At 47.9% G+C, this 20412-nt stretch overlaps 1 protein-coding gene across 1 annotated transcript in view; it reads left to right on the top strand.

The window, feature by feature from the left end:
* The first annotated feature begins 2334 nt into the window (after positions 1–2334).
* CFAP47 (cilia and flagella associated protein 47) overlaps positions 2335–20412 on the top strand; it is a 2734468-nt gene continuing 2716390 nt past the window's right edge. The window contains exon 1 of the mRNA XM_086934611.1: positions 2335–2658. Within this exon, the coding sequence (XP_086790737.1) occupies positions 2503–2658 (156 nt within the window). The 5' untranslated portion in view covers positions 2335–2502. The remainder of the gene's footprint in view (positions 2659–20412) is intronic.

Here is a 20412-nt window from a genome sequence, read left to right as displayed (position 1 = left end):
AGCAAACTTTTCTCAACAAAAATTTGTTGTGGACTGTATTATTTTGCGCAGCACAACTATCTACTGCTAAGCATGGGGTTGCCGATATCAGCACTATGCGGCTGCCGGTGGCGCTTGCAGTGGGCCCCTTAAAAAAGGCCGCTCCCTTAGTGTCTCTTCAGGCACCTCCATGCGCCTTGGCACTGGGACCCGCTCCTCTGGGAGCCCCTCCCCCTGGTCTGGTGCCTCTTCTGCATCATTTCCCTTGAGCAGTGGGCTAGGGACAGGTATTTATACATGCCACGACCCACTGGTCACCCTCTTTGTCCCCCGCTGGACACGCTGTCACCCTCCCAACCACTGACCCTGCATGCCTGCGTGAGAGCTGGGCTAATGAATTGAATATATTAATGCATTCATTTGTGTTGCAGGCGGAGTTACTGGGCGATCCTAAGGCTGATTGGTACGAGGGGTACCCTTTCAGGAGCACAATAAGGGTGCTTTATGCCAAAATCCCAGGAGTATTTACGGCAGGATCCTGGTTGAGAACAACGGCGCCCCGCTTTTCCCTTGGGCGGTTGTAAGCCTGAGCAACAGGGGGCTTGCCTGGTTACGCTCCGCCCCTAAAAGGGTGTGAGTAAAAGTTATGGACTGTTGGTCCATATGTAAGGGGATAACCCCCACAAAAATGGTAGCACCGACTGGAGGCCACAATGCAGTTGGCAATTCAGGTGGTCAGGGAGGCTTAGGTGAGTCACTGCTGCTTGCCCTTGGATCGTCAGTAAGTTAACCCACCAAGTTGGCATACTCTTTGAATTTAATAAAGCTGCAGCAAACTTTTCCCAACAAAAAGTTGTGTGGACTGTATTATTTTGCCCAGCACGACTATTTACTGCCGAGCGGGGGGTTGCCAATATCGGCACCAAGGGGCAGATTTATGAGGCCCTTGCGCCACGTTTACGCCGCTGTTGCGTCACGCAAGGCGGCGTAAACATGGCGCATCCCTACGAGGCATTTACAACGTGACGCATCTATGGAGATGCGTCACGGTGTAAGGCCCTGCGCCACATGAAACCTGCGTCAGGTTTCATGTAGGCGTTCCGGTGCAGGGGGGGGGCGTTTCGTCGCAGGAACGCCCCTGGAAAGTGACTCAGTGAAATCTACAAGATTTCACTGAGTCACTTTTTACATCAATTCCTTACGCCTGCTTGAAGCAAGCTTAAGGGTGATGCACCATGCAATGTAGGGGTGGCCCCTGTGCATTGCAGGAGTCATGTCGCACTTGCGACATGACTCCAGCAATGCGCCGCCCGTACGCCGAAAGATGCGCCACGCATCTTCCCTGCCTTGCACCATGGTGCGCCGCATTGTAAATGCAGCGCACCATGGGTGGCGGAGCTGTGGCGCACTGTGGCGCACATTAACTGGCGCATCCCTGGGGATGCGCCAGTTAACATAAATCTGCCCCCAAGTGTCCTGCAAAGTGATAATGGAAAGTTGGCCACTCTAACATTGCTTCAGCCTCCAAATACGATTCACCTCCACTGAATTTAATGTAATCACCAGCCACAAGCCCACGACTTCACCACCTCTGAAACTCGATTATTTGAAGGGTAATGAGTGGCAGTTGAGTGAAACTAGAAAATAGGGTATGCCAGATGCCAGCTATTTGTCATCTTTATTTAAATTTTACACTAATGCAAGCCATTATTAGGAAATTCATACTGTCTTGTATTGTATTGTTTATACATTGTTAAATAACCTAAATAAAAAAATATAATAAAAAATCATACTCCTTGTTAGAAAACGTGGGTGAACATAAGAAAATGGGCTTTGTATTGGAAATGAGAACGAGACAGTATTCTTTTTTCAGTTCAAAATAAGCTTTATTGAAAGTTTTGAAAAAGTCATATACACAATTTAAATACACGAAAGCATTTACTACGAGACAGTATTCTAACACACCAAACTCCGACGGTTGGTGTGGGTTTCGTTGCAGCTAATTTACCCAATGCGACAACGGCGAGGCGAGAGAATAACTGCGGAATAAATACCTAGCAGCATGGCATCAACATTCATTCTCATAGGCATTTGATAAACCGGGCCTGTGGCCACATTAGCCCAGCACATAACCGCCTTGGTACGGTCCTTCGTTAGCACATACATTTTTGGAGAATGCTGATTAGGTATAAATAAAGCACTGCCCGGCTGATAACAAGCACACGTCCATTGAAGGGTTTGTGTTCCATTCACTGTTGATGTCACAGAAGCTCAAAACATACCACCAATCAGCGAGCGTGCAATTCTCCTTCCGCGTTTGTGTTCCGGTTCATGCGTCGCCTGGCAACCAGACCACGCTGTAAACTTTTCTACCCGGCTCAGAGCAGCGTTAGCGGCGGGCACCTGAGAGCAGTCCGGTGTAGGCGGCAAAGCCCGGGAGCCCGAGCGCACACCAGAAACCAGGGCAGCAGCCTAGATCCTTGGAGGACAAGCGAGTGCCCACGGCTTTTGTTCAGCCACGACATGGAGGCACGGGATGTGGCTGGTGTGAGGGTGCGCCCAGCTGTGCTGCGCTTCACGGACACGGTTGTGGGCGTGCGATACCAGGCGACCATCAGCGTCCTCAACATCAGCAACGGAGGCCGCAGCATAGAGATACAGGGACCCGACAATCCACAGGTACAGCGCAGATGTGACCGGGGAGGTTGTGGGGATGGGTACAGCAGAACAGCTATTTGAGGCAACGCAGTACTCAGAGTACACGCACCTAACGCAGATCGCTTCCACAGTAGAGTCATACCTAGATTTGCCGGATAGAACAATGCTTAAAAGTTGTGGAACTTCATGTAATCCGTGAATTGTGTGAGATGAAATCTTAATTTTCTTCAAGAGAACATGCACCCCTGGTAGCAAAGATTTATAAAAGTAAAGTTTAGGGCTGAATTCGTTTTCTTAGATTTACATGGAGTAATCTGACAGCCATGCCCACACCTGAGTTTGGCATCATTCACATTTGAGGCAGATCACATCCACATATGAGACAATCATAACCCAATCTGCTCCACCTGACTTCGAGCGCACTCACACCTGAGACCTAAACACACAAAGTTGAGGGAGAACCTTTCAGTGGGTTAATGATGACCATTTGTTCATGATGTTTGGAGACCCTGTTCCTTATGGTGAGCTTGCATTTAACAAACGTGAGTTTCATTGGACTAAAATCCCAGGTTACAATATGTTGTTAAAAGGAGAGTTCATGTCTGGGTAGAATAAAGAACTGTGTTCTACCAGTACTTCCCAGGGCGCTGCAATCACACCTCGAAACAACAGAACCTATTCTTCCTTTATAACGCGTGCAGCTTCTCGAAAGCACACTACTTTCTCCTTCAACCCACAGCTCCCATGATATATAGCAGTCATTTCCCTTTTCACACAGCGCAGCAGCAGGTGAAAACTCACCCTCCTTGACCCTGGGTATAGGAACCAGGTTCTGTATATACTTTACCAAAGTAAGGTATAGTGTGATAAGAGTCCAGTGGATCCCCAGATGCTTTACAGAGGCTAAAGTAGATAATACCTTATTCTCTTTTGTGGTAGTGTGGTTGAGCAGTCAGGCTTATCAGACGGCTGTGTGAAGCCTTTGTTGTATAGACTCAGGCAAGCACAGGGGCAGCCAGGTACAGGATGCAAGCACAGCGTTGGGCGACCAATGCAATCCAATGGAGATTCTTCTTTTTGGACACAGGCTGCAGGTCTCAAACCTGAGGGTGCAGACAGAAAAGCAGCATCAGCACCGGCAAGTTGAAATGTTGGGGGTCACAGGGGCACCACTGGTCAAGCTCCCCAAAACCCAGGGGCTGCGGGTGCAAGGGTGCCTCTAGATTTCACATTTCTTCTTACTGGCCGGTTGCGGTTGCAGGGACCCTTCGGATTCACACTGCAGGTGCGTTGTGGAGGTCAGGAGAGGTGATCTAACACTGGATTCAAATTCAGGATTGCTGGGGAGACTTCACTGAACAGGTGAGATACTCAGACTTGAGCCATGGGCATCGGGTTCAGCGTGGGCAGGACTTGCCGTTCCAAATAGCGCAGGATGGACGGAGTGCAGGGCAAATCAAACATTCACCCCCAGTGAAGAGATCTGGGTTAAATCCATTGTTCATTTGCCCAACATGCCATCCCAGTTTAGACATAGCCATATTCAAATCAGTCATGACCCTGTGCCTCATAGGAACAGTCCAGCCCGAAATGCCAAGCCTGGACTTCCCTGGACCAGAAATAAGCATCCTGAGACGGTTTCGGGCATTACCCCTCAGCAGCCAGGCTAGCTTGAATCCAGTGACACGGTGAGCCCAGGACCCACGTCGGACACACCCAGCGCACTTAGGGCAAGAAAGCAAAAGACACACAGATGATGGACCGAATGCAGAGCAAATCAAACAGACAACCCCAGTCAATAGATGTGGGTTTAATCCATTGTTCTTTTGCTAACCATGTACCCCAGTTTAGACCCATCCAATGGAAATCAGTCATGACGGTCTAGGCTGAGCCGAGCCAGGCCCTCTCTGGACCGGAATCTAGCATTGTGGGACCAGTTTCGGGGCATCACCCCATATGAGCCAGGTTAGCTTGAATCCAGTGACACAGTGAGCCTGAGACCTATGTCTGGGCATACCCGGCGCACTTAGTGCAAGAAAGCAAAAGACACACAGATGATGGACAGAATCCAGAACAAATCAAACATTCACACCCAGACAATAGAAAAGGGTTAAATCCATCGTTCTTTTTCTCACCATTCCACCACAGTTTAGACCCAGACGTATACAATCAGTCATGACTCTGTGTCTCCTGGGAACAGTCCAGCCTGAACTGCCAAATCAGGGCATCCCTGGACCGGAAACAAGCATACTGGGGTCGGTTTCGGGGCATCACCCTTCATCAGCCAGGCTATCTTGAATCCAGTGAGCCTGGGACCCACGTTTGGGCCTCCCCGGTGCACTTAGGTCGAGAAAGCAAAAGACACACCTATGATGGACTTAATGCAGAGCAAATCAGACATTCACCTCCAGTCAAAAGATCTGGGTTAAATATGTTATTCTTTTGCTCACCATGCCACCCCATTTAGACCCAGCCATATGGAAATCAGTATATGACCCTGTGCCTCATGGGAACAGTCCAGCCCAAACCGCCAACTCAGGTGCTTCCTGGACCGGAAACAAGCATACTGGAACCAGTTTCCGGGCATCACACCTAAGCCAGGCTAGCTTAAATCCAGATACACAGTGAGCCAGGGACCAATGTGTGGGCATACTCGGTGCACTTAGGATGAGAAAGCAAAAGACACACAGATGATGGACGGACTGCAGAGCAAATCAAACATTCACCCCCTGTCAACAGATCTGGGTTAAATCCATCGTTCTTATGCTCACCATGTCAACCCAGTTTAGATCCAGCCATATCAAGTCATGCCCCTGTGCCTCATGGGAACAGTCCAGCCTGAACTTCCAAGCCAGTTCCTCCCTGGACCGGAAACAAGACTCCTGGTATTGATTTCAGGACGTCACCCCTCATCAGCCAGGCTAACTTGAATCCAGTGACATAGTGTGCCCGGGACCTACGTCTGGGCATACCCGTTGCACTTAGGTTGAGAAAGCAAAAGACTCACAGATGATAGACAGAATGCAGAGCAAATCAAACATTCACCCCCAGTCAATAGATCTGGGCTAAATCCAATGTTCGTTTGCTCACCATGCCACTCTAGTTTAGACCTGGCCATAGGTAAATCAGTCTTGACCCTGTGCCTCTTGGGAACATTCCAGCCCAAACTGCCAAGCGAGGTCCTCCCTGGACCAGAAACACGCACCTGGGACCAGTTTCGGGGCATCACACCTCATCAGCCAGGCTAGATTGAATCTAGTGACACAGTGAGGCACGTCTGAGCATATATGGCACACTTAGGATGAGAAACTCACAGGCTGCAGGTTTTCAACCGGAGTGTGCAAGCAAAAAACCAGCACAGGCAAGCTGGAATATTGGGGGGTCACAGGGGCCACGCTGGTTAAGCTCCCCCAAGCCAAGGGGCTGTGGGTGCAGGGGTGCTGCTAGACGTCAGATTTCTTCTTGCTGGTCGCGGTTGGGGGGACCCTTTGGATTTGCATTGCAGGCACCGTTGTGGAGGTTAGGAGAGGTGATCTAATGCTGGATTCAAGTTCAGGAATGCTGGGGAGACTTCACTGGACAGGTGAGCCACTCAAATTTGAGCCATGGGCATCGGGTTCAGAGTGTGCAGGACTCGCTGTTCCAAATGGCACAGAGTCCTTGGAGTTTATTTCTTAGAGAAAGTTCTGTTGTTCACTGGAGATTTGAGTCTTTTTTAAGGCGGCAGTCCTCCAAGGGTTTTCAGAGGTTGCTGTCTGCAAGACAGATCCCCTTTTGTTGCAGGCTCTTCGAAGCTGGAGACAGGCTGTTACATATCAGGACAAGGCAGTCGTCGTCTTCAGCCTTCTCTGCAGGGTCGACTTCAGGGATATCTTCTTTCTTATAAGGTTGTCTCAGATCTGAGGCTCAAGGTTCAGGGGTGCCCTAAATACTGAATTTAGGGGCGTTACAGGTCCTAGCAAGTAGTAGCCAATGGGCTACTTACCTTTAGGATGGCTAAACCCTTTGTATGTCCCCTCTTTTTGGGAAGGGGGCATCCCCTAATCTGATTGGCTAAAATCCTTCCATCCAACACAGAGGATTTTCAAAGGAGGGGGTCACTTCAGGTCAGGACATCATTGGGGTGGTACTGTCTGAAAGGGGACACACCTCTCTTGACTACTAATTTTCCTCCCAACCTTGCTGCCAAAAGTGGGGCTTGTTTTTTTTTTGTATGTTCTTATATAGCGCTCGAATCACCCGGAGGCATCTCGGCGCTTGCCTTGGGAACCCGTCCTGGCTTTTCCCTGTGAGATAGCCCCTAACAGGCATCCCCAAGGTGAAAGCCAGGCATCCCGCCGCGGGGGGCCGTTGTGGAGATTAAGCAAGCTTAATGCCCAGAGTTGCAGAGTGTGAACCCATGATTAGGTCAGGCACCGAAGCGAGAATTATCGAGTCCGTGGACATTTGAGCTCAAGACCCTGCCGCGTCGGGAATTGAACCCTGGTCCCGGGTCTGACCTCTGCTTCAGGGTCTCCCTGCTCTAACCAGTGAGCCACACTTCTCCACAGAAGGGTGGGCATCTCCACAGGCTGTAGAGGCCCTGACTAGCATAACAAAGGACAGGAACCCTTTGAGGCTTGCTGCTCTAAATGCTGTTCCTGCTTGGGGGTAGGTTAGAAGCACTTCCACCCCAAGAAGGCTTTCTTCCTGACCCACGAGAGCACAAGGGCTCTGACCGCAGGGGGTCAGAAACATGTCCATGTATGGCAGGCTGGTACAGACCAGTCAACTGTAGAATAGGGAGCTGGCTGTTTTTCAGGGGGCACCTTTAAGATGCTCTTTGAGTGCATTTTACAATGAATCCAACACTGGCGTCCGTGTGAAATTAATGTGCTGAGAAGTTTGATGCCAAACTTCTTATCAAATGTAAAAAGCCATCTTGGAGCTGTGGAGTTCGTAATGACAAACTTCCAGCCCATGTACTCAATATGGCTTCACTGCACTTACAATGTCTAAGAATGGACTTAGACACTGTAGGGGCATATTGCTCATGCAGCTATGCCTTCACCTGTGGTATAGTACACCCTGCCTCAGGGCTGTGAGACCTGATAGAGGGGTGTTTGTGGGTATGGCACACAGGGATGTGTGTCATGTTCACTTTTAGGTTTTGTCTGCACCAAAACACACAGTCTGCAATGGCAGTGTATATGTATTAGGTGAGGGGTCTCTGGGGTGGCACAATACATGCTGCAACCCTTAGAGACCCTCTTTGGTCACAAGTCCTTTTGTACCACTGCTACCTTTTGCAAGAGAATTATATGTTGGCCAGAGGTGTACCAATTGTGAAAACAAAGGTACAGTTTTGGGAAAGAACACAGGCACTGGGGACCTGATTAGCAGATATCAGGCACAATGAGTTGGGTAACCATGCTAAATGGGGACCTTTCCTACAATGGGCATCCACATGTTTCCCTCCTCCGAATACCTGTGCCCCAGATGTTAACCTTATCTCCCTCCTTTTACCAACCCCTTCTTAGAAGTACTATCTTAACCTTCCTACTTCAGCTTGCACAGACTTGGGTGCATATCTGTTATGTCATACATTATGTCATGCATTCTGATTCCTTGTAATTGTTTAAACATTTAATGTCCGTGCCCTTGGCTCCTAGGCAACTGTGGGATTCTAGGTTGTAAATACCGGGACAGTTGTCTAATGTGTCAGCAGAGCCAGCTGAAAGGTGAAGGTTGTGTGACCGCATTGTTGCTACTTTGGTGTTCTAGTATGTAATAAAACTTACAAAAACTTGTAAGTGTACGATCTCTATTTTACAATACTAGCAACGAGTTGCTGGAACACCATAGCAACACGTGTGAAAGGAAATTGATTGGCTACATTAAGACCTGTGGTTGGAGACCCGCGGGTTAAAAGATCTATTGGTGAAAGAGAATTCAGCTAGAGTAAGCATATTGAAGAAGAAACTTTCACCTTTTCTGGAGCTGTCAATGTAAGGTTTCTACACTTCGGTCGGTGAGGGAGAATGTAAGCGACTCACTGTTGAGATTTACTGTTTCAACGCAGCATTTTTTAAACTTCTCCTGCCTCCTCGTGACGGAGTTGATTGATGGGTGGTGAAGTATCCTAGAAGCTCCTCGCATTGCCCTGTGCTGTCAACATCATCTAACGATGCTCATTACCATTAACGGAAACTGAAAAAAGACTTCAAAATATTACATCATAAATAGGGCTCCCGGTTTTCTGTTTAAACAGATTTTTACATATAAATACAGACAGAAAACAAGTTTTCCTTTATCTGTATTTATATATAAAAAAAACCTGGAAAATACTAGTATATTTTGTCATTGACTTCAATAGAATCACACCCCCAACCATCTGGTGTCTCCCCCTCCTTAGAGGGTTAAGAGCAGTGGCGGTTTTACCGTGGGGGCGTTTGGGCGCCGCCCCCCCTGTTTTCTCGCCGTGCGAGAAGAAGGCAGAAACAAATGGTAGTTATTTATTTATAACTACCATTTGTTTCTGCCTGCCCTTCTCGCACGGCGAGAAATCAGTCAGCAAACTTCCTCGAGCTCGAGCCTCAGGGCAGGGGGGAGTGGCTTGCCCACTGTTGTGAATACGGACTGTTTGGACAGCCTGAGAGGCTGTCCAAACAGACAGTATTAGCAACGGTGGGCAAGCCGCTCCCCCAAGCCTCCTCCCACTCTCCGTTCTGCAGCATGCAGACTAAGAGGAATGACGTGTTTAGGGCAGCCGGCCGAACCAATCAGCGCCGGCTGCCATGGAGGGGAGGGAGGCTGCCTGCAGCCTTCAGTGACGACTCTGGTGACGACGAGGCATTCAAAAAAATCCAGGATGGCGCGCGGGAGTCTGCAGTCTCGGCCCTCGGAACAGGACTCGAGTCGAGAGCCAGAGCGGGAAGCCAAGCCAAGGTAAGATTTTTTTTTTACATTTATTTTTATTATTATGAGGCAGTCAGTCCGAGTCTGTTATTATTGTCCAGCCACCGCCAATTTTACGCCCCGCCTATTTCAAATGTCACCAGCCGCGACTGGTTAAGAGGTGTCAGCCCGGCTGAGACAGCTTCCCGGCACGCACACGGCCGCACTCGAGTAATTTGCAGGTCTTTGAAAGACCATTTACATGTTAATGAGGCTTTTTTGTTAACCCCTCAGCCCCTGCCTCTTCACTCTGCTGATTACTCCAGCACCCGTCATTTCCTCGCAGACTGGACAATGCAACATTGGTTCTCAGGCCCGAGGCGGGGCTCGCTGCTGAGGTGGGTGGCGAGGGGTGAGAGCAGCCCTACGGAATGCAGTGCCCAGGCCCTGCTTGTGCCCTTGATTAGAAGCTCACAGCAGTCAGGCAGTGCATAGTTGTAGGAGTGAATGCATTTATAGGGACCTGCTGCTTTCCAAACCCACATTGACGGCCATGGAGAGTTTTTTTGCTGGACACATGGGGCTGCTGTAATCGGAGTGCCCGAGACAACGTGATGAGGGAGGGAACACCCCCTTGGAGGACAGCAGTACAGGACCTGGGCCGGCAAGGACCCAAATAACATATTACATTTCATGTATCCTTGATCTAAATGTGCTAGTAAATCACAGATAAGATTTATAAACTTGAACTAGTGTGTATGTGGAAGGAATCTAATTTAGAGTTCGAGAGCAACAGCAGAGAGATGCCAATAAAGATTAGAATGCACTGTCCCGGACTTAGAACTAAATTTTCCTAGGCTGATCTTTATCTTCAAGGAATTACAAGGTCATCATAAGAGCTAAATATATTGGGAGCATGTCTTTAAGAAAGTAGTCCAAATGCTGGTATCGGTGAGTCACTGGCTACTGAAATCAAGACAGAAAATAAATGTTCATAATGCTTTAGTCTCTGGTGCAAGAGGTGCCCAAGTGAGTGAAGACATGTGACAAGCATTCTCTACAACACTATCATGGCGCATGGACAATTTACTATATCGGTAGATACAGTGCAGATGAAGTTAATGAGTAAGTCTAAATAGTAAGTTGTGCATTTAGTACTATATTTGGGATCGTGTAGAACATGTTGTGAAGTTATTGAACTCTGAATGTATGGTTGGTGGAAAATTGTGACACATCGTTTTGTGCATGTTTTTTATTTCCCTTTCAGCTTGTTAATTGCACTTTGGCATGGATGCAATTAAAGCAAAACTCTGTGATGAAGGACATTCTTCCATAATGCATAGGGGATTGGGGACTGAGTGAAAATAATTATTTAACAGCTATTTTTAATGCCATTTGGGGCGGCATGGCGGTACCTAGTACTTGGCTGGGGGCAGAGATTGTTCCTATCTTCAAGAAGGGCTCGCCTCTGCTCCCAGCCAACTACAGGCCAATTAGCCTCATTGACGTGCCCCAAAAGCTTTTTGCAAGGCTGATCTTAAATCGCCTTTTAGACTGGACCGAGGAGCACTCTATCTTAAGCCCTTACCAGGCAGGGTTTAGGAAGAATGTCTCCACCATGGACCAGATCTTTCGTTTATATATGCTTTTTTGGAAAACCGTCAAGATTGAGGGTGGGTCACTCTATACTGTCTTTGTTGATCTCCGTGCGGCCTTTGACCTGGTCCCACGCCAGAAGCTGTGGACTGTGCTTGGGGAGCTGGGTGTTCCACCCCCACTCTTGACAATGTTATACCGACTCCATGCTGAGAACTTTGCACAGGTTAGGTGTGGCATAGACGGTTCACTGTCAGCTCGATTCCCCGTTGGCAGGGGGGTAAGGCAGGGGTGCGTCTTGGCGCCTACCCTGTTCTGCCTCTATGTCAACGGGGTAATCGCACACCTGGATGCGGTACCAGATAGTGACACCCCAGGGCTTGCTGGGTCCCGTATCGGCGCGATTATGTTCGCGGATGATACCCTATTACTTTCTAAAACACCAATGGGTATCCAGCGAGTTTTGGATGGGTTTGTGTCCTTCTGCCGGGAGCGGGGTTTGGAAATAAACACCTTAAAAACCAAATTCATGATCTTTAACCCCCCGCAACAACACGCCCAAACCCTGTGATAGGTGGAGCAGTGGCGGTTTCTGCTGTTGGGCGTCGGGGCTCCGCCCCCCTTACTTTCATTGCCAAGGACAGAGTCAGAGTGAATAAAACTAAAAGAAATTTGTTTGCACACATGTTTTTTTTTAAAATAAAATGAGCGCACATTTTGTGCTTTCTCTGATGCACCGACGCCGTGTCAGTCACTGTGCTTGCTTCCATCCGTGACGGAAGCAAGCATTCCTTAAATGCTGCCCCCTAGGCTTGCCGAGAGTGTAGAGCATTTGCCGGGCTGAAGCTCTCACGGCCCTGAGGCCTGTGAGGTCATCAGCTCGGCAAATACAAAGCCTTGTCGACCAGTCTCCTCCCCCTGATCCCCTGGGAATGAAATCAGCCCCGGGCGTCTTTAATGAAGCCCTGTATCTCTGGGGCTTTCCGTCAATCAGGGAGGTGAGAGCATGGTCACCACACCCTTTCCCATCACGTCACAAGGTGGGGTGGCACCCACCCTGTGATGTACTAGGAAAGGGTGGAGTTAAGGCTACAGGCAGCCGGGAAGCCAAGTAATCGAGTCTGCGCAGTGTGTCTTCATTAATTTTGAATACACACTTCGCAGACTCGAGTTGTCTTTTTCCCGCGCTGCAGACATTTTTGGACGCCTTTTCCACCACATGCAGACTCGTGAATTTTAGACACTGCAGATGTCCAGTGCAGTGAAAGTACTTGCCGTGCTTCAATTAAAGAGTCACCCGAGTCAGTCCTGACAATGCTTCAGACCGGCATGAAAAAGAAAAACTTTGCTGCTGGGGAAATGAGAAAGTGACTTGCTCGGACCCGGCCTATTTGAAGAAAGTAAAGTAAGCAATTTTATCAATCATCACTGCTGTTTTATAATCCCAATAAAAAGTATAAATGAATTGTTTTTTGCATGTTAGAATGGACACATCGTTTTCTAACTTTCTTAAGGTTTATTGTTAGGATCAGGAGGGAGGAATTTTTATTTTATAAATGTAATTTGTAAATACAGGTAGGAACGTATTTATAATTCTTTAGAGTTTAATATGGGGTGCTATTTCAAGTATATGGCGGTCCTAGCTTGTGAACAAAATGATCCCGTGAGGTGTGCTTGTGACATGTTATGACTGGCATATTTTCTTTATGGTAGATGATGTGAATGTCAGAGCGGCCGATTTTTCAGTGGTGAGATAGGATCGAGTCCTGGTGTCAGCTCAACATACCTGTGGTTCTGAGTAAATACTGTCCCTGTCCTTATAGAACATGAATATGTCCTTGTCTCATGCAACTGGTGCTCATGTAAAGTGCACCAGTATCTTTGGGGGAGTTTGGCCTTTATAAAAGCTGCAAAAAAAATACAGAGCTAGAATGTCAGAACTGACATTAAAACGCATTTACTGCTCATTTTTACCACATCCAGATATTCCTTCACAACTGATTTGGGGAGTCATACAACTAGATCTGAACTCAACAAAACACTGAATGAGTTAGCTTTGTAGAGTTATCTTCTCTTTTTGGAGCAAATAACGTTGCATTTGTTTTCACCACAAAGTACCTTTGATTAATAGTATCAATCATTTGCCTATCTCTGTTGAAGCTTTTACCTATGCCGCCTGAAGTGCAGAGCATGCATGATTGTTGGTTTTTTTTGCACTTTCAATGACTAGTCAGCAGGATGCTGGTGCCTGGCTGTTTGAACAGCCACCTAATTGAAAATTGTCTCTTAAAAGAATTTCATTTCAACTGAACTTTTTCTGCTTCTGCTCATCACAACATTGTTGTGCTCAATTCGTTGCTAATTTCCTTTATATATTGCTGCAATACAAAAATATGCCAAAATAAGGACTTCCATTAAACGGGGAACCATTGAAGTTAAAAACATCTATGGTGTTTTGCTCTTTTTATTAAAAAAAATTGTTCTTGAAAATAAATTATTTAGGTTTTAAAACAAGATTTGCGCAGTAAATCGCGACCGACCTCGCAAAAAAATCCTGTGCTACCCTAATGTTATGTTAACTCATACCTTCGCAACCCCAGCCTCACCACTCTCAAACTTCACCAGCCGCCACTGAGGTGGAGTCCGGTTAGAAAGGGTGCACACTTTTGATTATTTGGGGCTTACCCTTAATGAATCATTTACCTGGGTCCAGCATAAACTGAAATCACAACTTAAGCTGACTCAGATAGCTGGGAGCATTCTAAAACTCCTGAGTAAATCGTCTGTTAAGCCGATCGGCCCACCGCTGGAAATTTATAAATTGCGGGCACGCGGGGCAGTGTCCTATGGGGCCAAGCTGAGGGGTTACAAGAGTGGTCCAGCGATTACCGTCGCGGAGAACACATTTATAAGACAGTTGGTAGCGCTGCCCTCGAGTACTCCACTAGTGCCGCTAAGACTTGACTTGGGCCTCAGACCTATAGAAGAAGAAATGGCCCTCAGACCCCTAACATTCTGGAGGAGACTCTGGGTTACCCCAGAGTTGAAGAAATATAGGCAAGAGCTAACTGAAGTTCTAGGGTTAGCTAATGTGGGCAAACTCCCTTGGCTCAAGCATGTTAGGGAGGAATTCGAGAAGCTCGGCCTTGCATCAATGTGGTCAGATCCGGAGCATACTTGTGCTGGAATCTCACGAAAACAGCTGGTTCAGTTGTACCGGGAAAGCAAAATGGCTCATCTTATGTCTAGTGCCCAATCCGGTACTCGCGCGTCCACGTTCCTACTGACCAAGGACTCTTATCATTTCGAGCATGTTCTTGATGTTGTTAGCCCTGTTGTCTCGAGGAAGCTCTTTCTCCAATGGCGGCATGGTTCGCTACCTATTAGAGCATTTACGTCCAAGTGGTGCCCATCATCCATCAAGAACTGTCCAGGGTGCACCGCAGAACTGGAAAATGAGGTGCATGTTGTTTTCTTTTGTCCCGCTTATTTAAATCCAAGACGGAGGTGGATTATCCCGTTATGTAAAAATCTGGGGATGATGCACTGCTCACATGTATTTAGAATTTTAAAGTCGGATCTTTCACCTGTTACGGTCTTTGCTGTTACTAAGTTCTTAGCAGCAATGTGGAACATCAGAAGGACATTGGTGGCTAATCCATACTAGGACAAAGAAGGCCCAACTGCAGAGTTGTCTTGGGGTTAGACTTATAATCTTAGCTGGGCAGCAGAGATAAACTGATATGTATTAGAATTTGTACTGTTCTGGACTGGCGTTATCCCTTCCTGTTTTTACTATTTTTCTACATTGTATAATTTTAACTGTTTTATTGCTGTGATTCTTTTATGACAATTCTTGTCGAAATAAAGATACAAAGGAAAATAATTATATGAACACTGTTTTCATTAAGAATGAGGGTACTGTTTTGCAACAGCTAGCGTTAACAGTCATAAATGCTCACACTTTCGAATAGTGTGCTGCCAGATAGCACGGCAGGTGGTTTAATGCTAGCATTTATGATTTGTTAGTAAATGTAATTTTCAGTATGTCATTTTCAGTATGATTACTCTACATAATGTTGGAATAAAGAGTCATTGGTGACCTTGCAACTGAGCCTGCTCCTGTGTTGTCTTATTCTGTACAGTGTCATATAATGTCTGGCCATTGCAGATTAAACTAGTTTCTAATTGGTGAAGAATTCTGATCTTACATTTAGAGAAGGCATTTTGATTGGCAGTAAAGCACAGGCAACACAGATACTACATTTGAATTCACCCCTGTTGGTAGAAAAGCCCTATTAGGTCCTAATCGAGCAGGGTTTGTTGAGAAATTAACTGGCGTACACCAGTTTCTCTTCAATGTTGCTGCCTTGTTTGAAAGAAAATAATGCCGCCCTGCTTAAGGTTGACAGCTCATAGTATATCCCAGTGCCTCTTACTTATTCTCGTAATTGTACCTGCGTGTGGCAGACATAGTGATTCTTTTGTTGCATTGGTAACGTTTGGGCATCTGCAGTTCTTCCTTTGGGCAATGCCAAGCTCCTTTCATGGACTGTTTTGCAAGGTTTGCTTGTAGTTTCAACTATTGAATAAACAAACCAACAAGGGACCCCATCTATTTTCTCACAATAAAGAGATTTATTTACTCAAAATATTAATTAAAAAAGGCAAACTCATGTTTGGCAACGTTTATTGCTTCATCAGAGCCATCTAGTGGATTGTACACTTTTAGTTTTCAAGTAGGCAGTTGATTCTGTGATAAATCAAGCTGTGGTCCTTTGGCTCTAGAGTCATAACTGGTGTAGTGCCTTTCCCACTTCTGTTTGCCATGCTCGTAGTTTGGCACATATCTCGTTATCGAAGGGACGGGTGCTGGTTGCGGAATGCTATAAAACCTGGCTACTGGTGATGGGTGATGTCATGGGGTGCAGCAGCAGAGGTACGGGAAACCCAACTTTAGGCCAGACATTCTGTAAAGCACCCAAAACTGAACAGGTCATCCCATGCACACATCGATAGGGGGCACTACCAGTGCCAATCACTGACTCATTGCTCTCAACATTACTCCAATTCTTCTCTGCTGCTCTCAATGGGCTGCAACGTCCGTCCGCAGAGCAACAATAATAATTTAGGTCACAACTCCACCTCTAGCTCTGAACTTTTGAATAGAGGCGCAGAGGGTAAGTGGGCAAAGGGGAAAGGAGCGGTTCGCTACAAAACACCTAGGGATTGTATGTTCAGCGGCCAGTGCAAAGTGTCTAGTCACCAGACACCATTTGGGTTCCTCTCAACTGTTACACTTTAATTTAAAGGTTAAAAATTTCAAGGCATAAAAAAAGAAAGGGAGATAGGATCTTGAATTTACCACCACAGTAACATATTCCTGCGCACAGGAATGGAGGAGTGCATAATTTGAATTGAATTGCTTCCAATTGGGTTGCAGCTGAAGGCAGTGTGAGTTTCTCTCAGTGGGGCAGTAAGGTGTTCCGTGGGGGAGAGGATGTCGCACTCGGCCGATGGCAGAAACTGCAAGGCTCTAAGACAAATGGCTTGTGATAGCACTTTTAAGCATATTTGGGACATTCTGCAAATGGCAACTTTTTCAGATGAATGTATAGTGTTGACCAATAACAACCGAGCACATGTGTGCATTCACAATTTAAATTAATGTGGAAAAATACTAGCTGTAGCGTCGTCTTTTTCTTGTGACAAAAATAAATGTGGATACATACAAAAAAATGCCCAAAAAAGAAATATGGATAAATACATAGGGAATTGGCAAAAAAATAAATACCATAACTCCGGGAGGCCTAATCATAAAAGAGGGTCCATTTCCGAAGCCATGTTTTGCTTTTGGGACACACAAAGGGTTGTACTAGCGTGCGGTCTAGTACATGGCGCACACCCAGTGGGAGGCCAATTTTGAAGCAGCTCACTTTACACTGGAAGTATAGTGCACGCACAATTCAACAGGAACTTCATTCTCTAGCGAAGCATTTAACAGTTGTTATTTTACATGAAAGGCTCACACCGGCAGGAGGTTTATTTCAGATTTTCTGGGAAACACGAGCTAGGATTTTGAACAGGGTATTCAAGAATATACCCAAAAGACACTGGAGCTAGCAATGCCCTGCTGGTACATGGAAACTCAAACTAGGATTCAGAACAAGGTCAGAACAGTAAATCAGAACAAGCATTTGCAATGCAATCGGTCTCGCCTTTGGGATCTTATATGTATTTAGCTATGCAGCACATTAACCTGGGTGCTGAAACATCTACTGTTCTTTAACCCTGTGGTGTGCGCTCTAGACTATGCGCGTGTACGCGATGACGCGTCACGCCATAGCCTGGAGCGTCAGTAGCGCGCGCATGCGCAGAACGGAAATGTGCGAAGGCGCGAAGGAGAGAAACGGGAGTTGGCGACCGGAGCTAGGCAGTGTAAGACGCTCGGCGCCCTGGCTCAGCTACTTGTGTGAAAAAGCAATAAATCCTGGTTACTCACATACTGGCTCGAGAGTGTGCTTTCAGGGGGAAGAACCAGACATTACATTGGCGACGAGGCTGGCACCCAGAACACCACCGTGCACAGAGAACTGGAGCTATACCCCCCAAACAGCCCCACATCAGCCAGAGGGTTAGGACAACCACCAGCACGAGCGCAGGGCGTGGCAGCAGCGCAGAGACCACGAGAAGACCGGGAAACAGCGTAACCCACCAGGTCAGTGCTGCCCAAGGAAACAGAACCTACAGCCAGCACCCTGGCAACCAAAGGCATCACCCCCAAGTCAGAGGAAGAGACACAGGCAGATAACCCCACGCTGCCCATAAGAGACAGTACCCCAGGCAGTCCCAGGAGTCAAGGGGACGCAGCAGGGAGTGCAGGAGCATCCAGGGGCTCCAACCAGCCCGGTGCTCAGGCGGCAGACCCCAGAGGTGAAGCCAGAATGGCAAACCAAGCCTCAGCCTTGATGGCACCGGTGCCTTTCCTGCCCAGACCGGGGGAGCCGCAGTTAAAATGGGAGGACTGGAAAGAATACTTCCTAAACTACATTGAAGCTCTGGAAGATGAGGCCGAAGCGGAATACACCCCGGCGAGAAGGAAGAGACTGTTGCTTCATAATTTAGGCCCAGAAGGGGTGAGGGTGTTCAAGAATCTCGTACCCAAGGAGAGGGGTGCAACAGAGACAGACGTCTTCAAGAATGCACTCGACGACTTGGACAGCCACTTCCGCCCAGCAGTATGCGTCTCCATAGATCGCTACAACTTTCAGCAGAGAAAACAAGAGGCGGGCGAATCCATTGACGATTATGTGGCAGCCCTCAGACGCTTGGCCATCACATGTCAGTATGGGGTTCTCCAAGATGAATACATAAAAGATCAGATCGTGATGCATACGACCAGCAGAGCCGTCCAGGACAAATTATGGGCGATGAATGAAACGTCTCTCAAGGAAGTGGTGGCGATGGTCAAGAAAGCAGAAATGTCTAAACGAGGCGCCGATGCAGCAAAACGGGAAAGCGTGCCGAGACAAATGATCAACAAGATTGATGAGGTACCTCAATCCAGTAACCCCAAAAGCAGATATGGAGACATGAGGAAAGACACCAGAGGGACGGGGAAACAGACGGGTCGCCCCAGCCCCGGCAGCAAGTTTGCGTGCTACAGGTGTGGCAGCACGGCGCACACGGCTCAAGACCAACGATGTCCCGCGTTCCGCGCAAGGTGCGCGTTCTGTGGATTGACCGGCCATTTTGAAAAGGTGTGTCGGAAGAAAGGGTCGAAATCCTCCGTCAAGTGTGTGGAAGCAGCTGCCGCGGATGTGAGCGGTGAGGATGACCTGGACGAGAGCGATTTGGTGCTGTGCATCGAGGACCAAGTGCTGGAGGTGACAGGGAAGCGAAGTGATAAGCCCCGCACGGACATGCTCATTGGAGGGGTGAAAGTACACGTGGCAGTCGATTCAGGATCCCCCTGGACCATTGTGCAAAGGTCCATCTGGGAAGAAGATTTTGCACCGGTCGTGGGGCCAGACTTATGGCCTCCGGACATCAGGCCCATATCGTACACCGAGAACGCCATTCCCCTGGTGGGGTGCCGAGACTTCGAGTTTGAATTCAGAGGGAGGACGGCCACGTGCACCCTGTATGTGGCGGAAAGAGGCCCATCGGTTCTGGGATGGAGAGACGCCGGGGACCTGGGCATCATCCTCAACCCTGGGGGAAAGGAACAGATACTATTGACGGATGAATGGCCCCTCCACAAAGACGAAGATTGGAGATCAGCATACCCTAAAGTCTTCGAGGGCACAGTAGGTAAACTGGACAAATTCGTACATAAAATGGTCCTCAAGGAAGGAGCAGTACCAGTGGTGCACAAAGTCCGGAACATACCCATTTCCACGAGCGGTTTGGTACAACAAGAGTTGATGAAACTGGAGGAGCAAGGCATTATAGAGCCGGTGGACAGTGCGGAGTGGCTCTCACCCTTGGTGGTGGTCAAGAAACCGAACGGCAAGGTCCGCCTCTGTGTGGACCTTCGGGAGCTCAACAAAAATCTCGTCGTGGAGAGATTCCCACTCCCCAGAATCGAGGAGATGCTGGCGAAAACGAAAGGCGTCACCCACTTCTCCACCATAGACCTCACGTCAGCGTACTACCAGATAGAGCTGCACCCAGCGAGCAGGAAGTACACGGCCTTCATTACACCCTGCGGGTGTTACCAATTCAGGAGAATGCCCTTCGGCCTAGCATCCGCTGCGGCTGTGTTTCAGAAGCTAATGCATAGATTGTTCAAGGACATCTCAGGGGTGCAGTATTTTCAAGATGACATCCTAGTGATGGGCTCATCCAAAGGGGATCACGACAAGAAGCTGCATAGAGTCCTTGGGGTGCTGCAGAACAAAGGCATGACGGCAGAATGGAGTAAGTGCAGGATTGGGACTCAGGCCGTGACGTACCTAGGTCACGAAATAGGGACACATGGCATCTCACCGAAGGTACAGAATGTGGAGGCGATCAAAAATGCCAAGGCCCCGTGCACCAAGGAAGAAGTGCGGTCATTCCTGGGAATGGCCGAGTATTATAGCAAATTCGTGAGACACTTCGCCACCAGAACACACAAAATGAGACAATTGATCAGGGACAAGACGAAATTTGAATGGGATGCGGAAGCCCAACTTGAATTTGACACGGTCAAGGATTGCATCAGCCAGGCCATCCCACTACAAGGATACATGCCCGAGGGCAAGACCATTGTGACCACAGACGCGAGCGACAAAGGCTTGGGGGCGGTCCTGGCGCAAG

The sequence above is a fragment of the Lissotriton vulgaris genome, chromosome 8 (assembly GCF_964263255.1).
Source record: "Lissotriton vulgaris chromosome 8, aLisVul1.2, whole genome shotgun sequence".
NCBI lineage: Eukaryota > Metazoa > Chordata > Amphibia > Caudata > Salamandridae > Lissotriton > Lissotriton vulgaris.
Note: the sequence above shows the minus strand (reverse complement) of the source record. Positions and strands in the feature narration are given on the sequence as shown.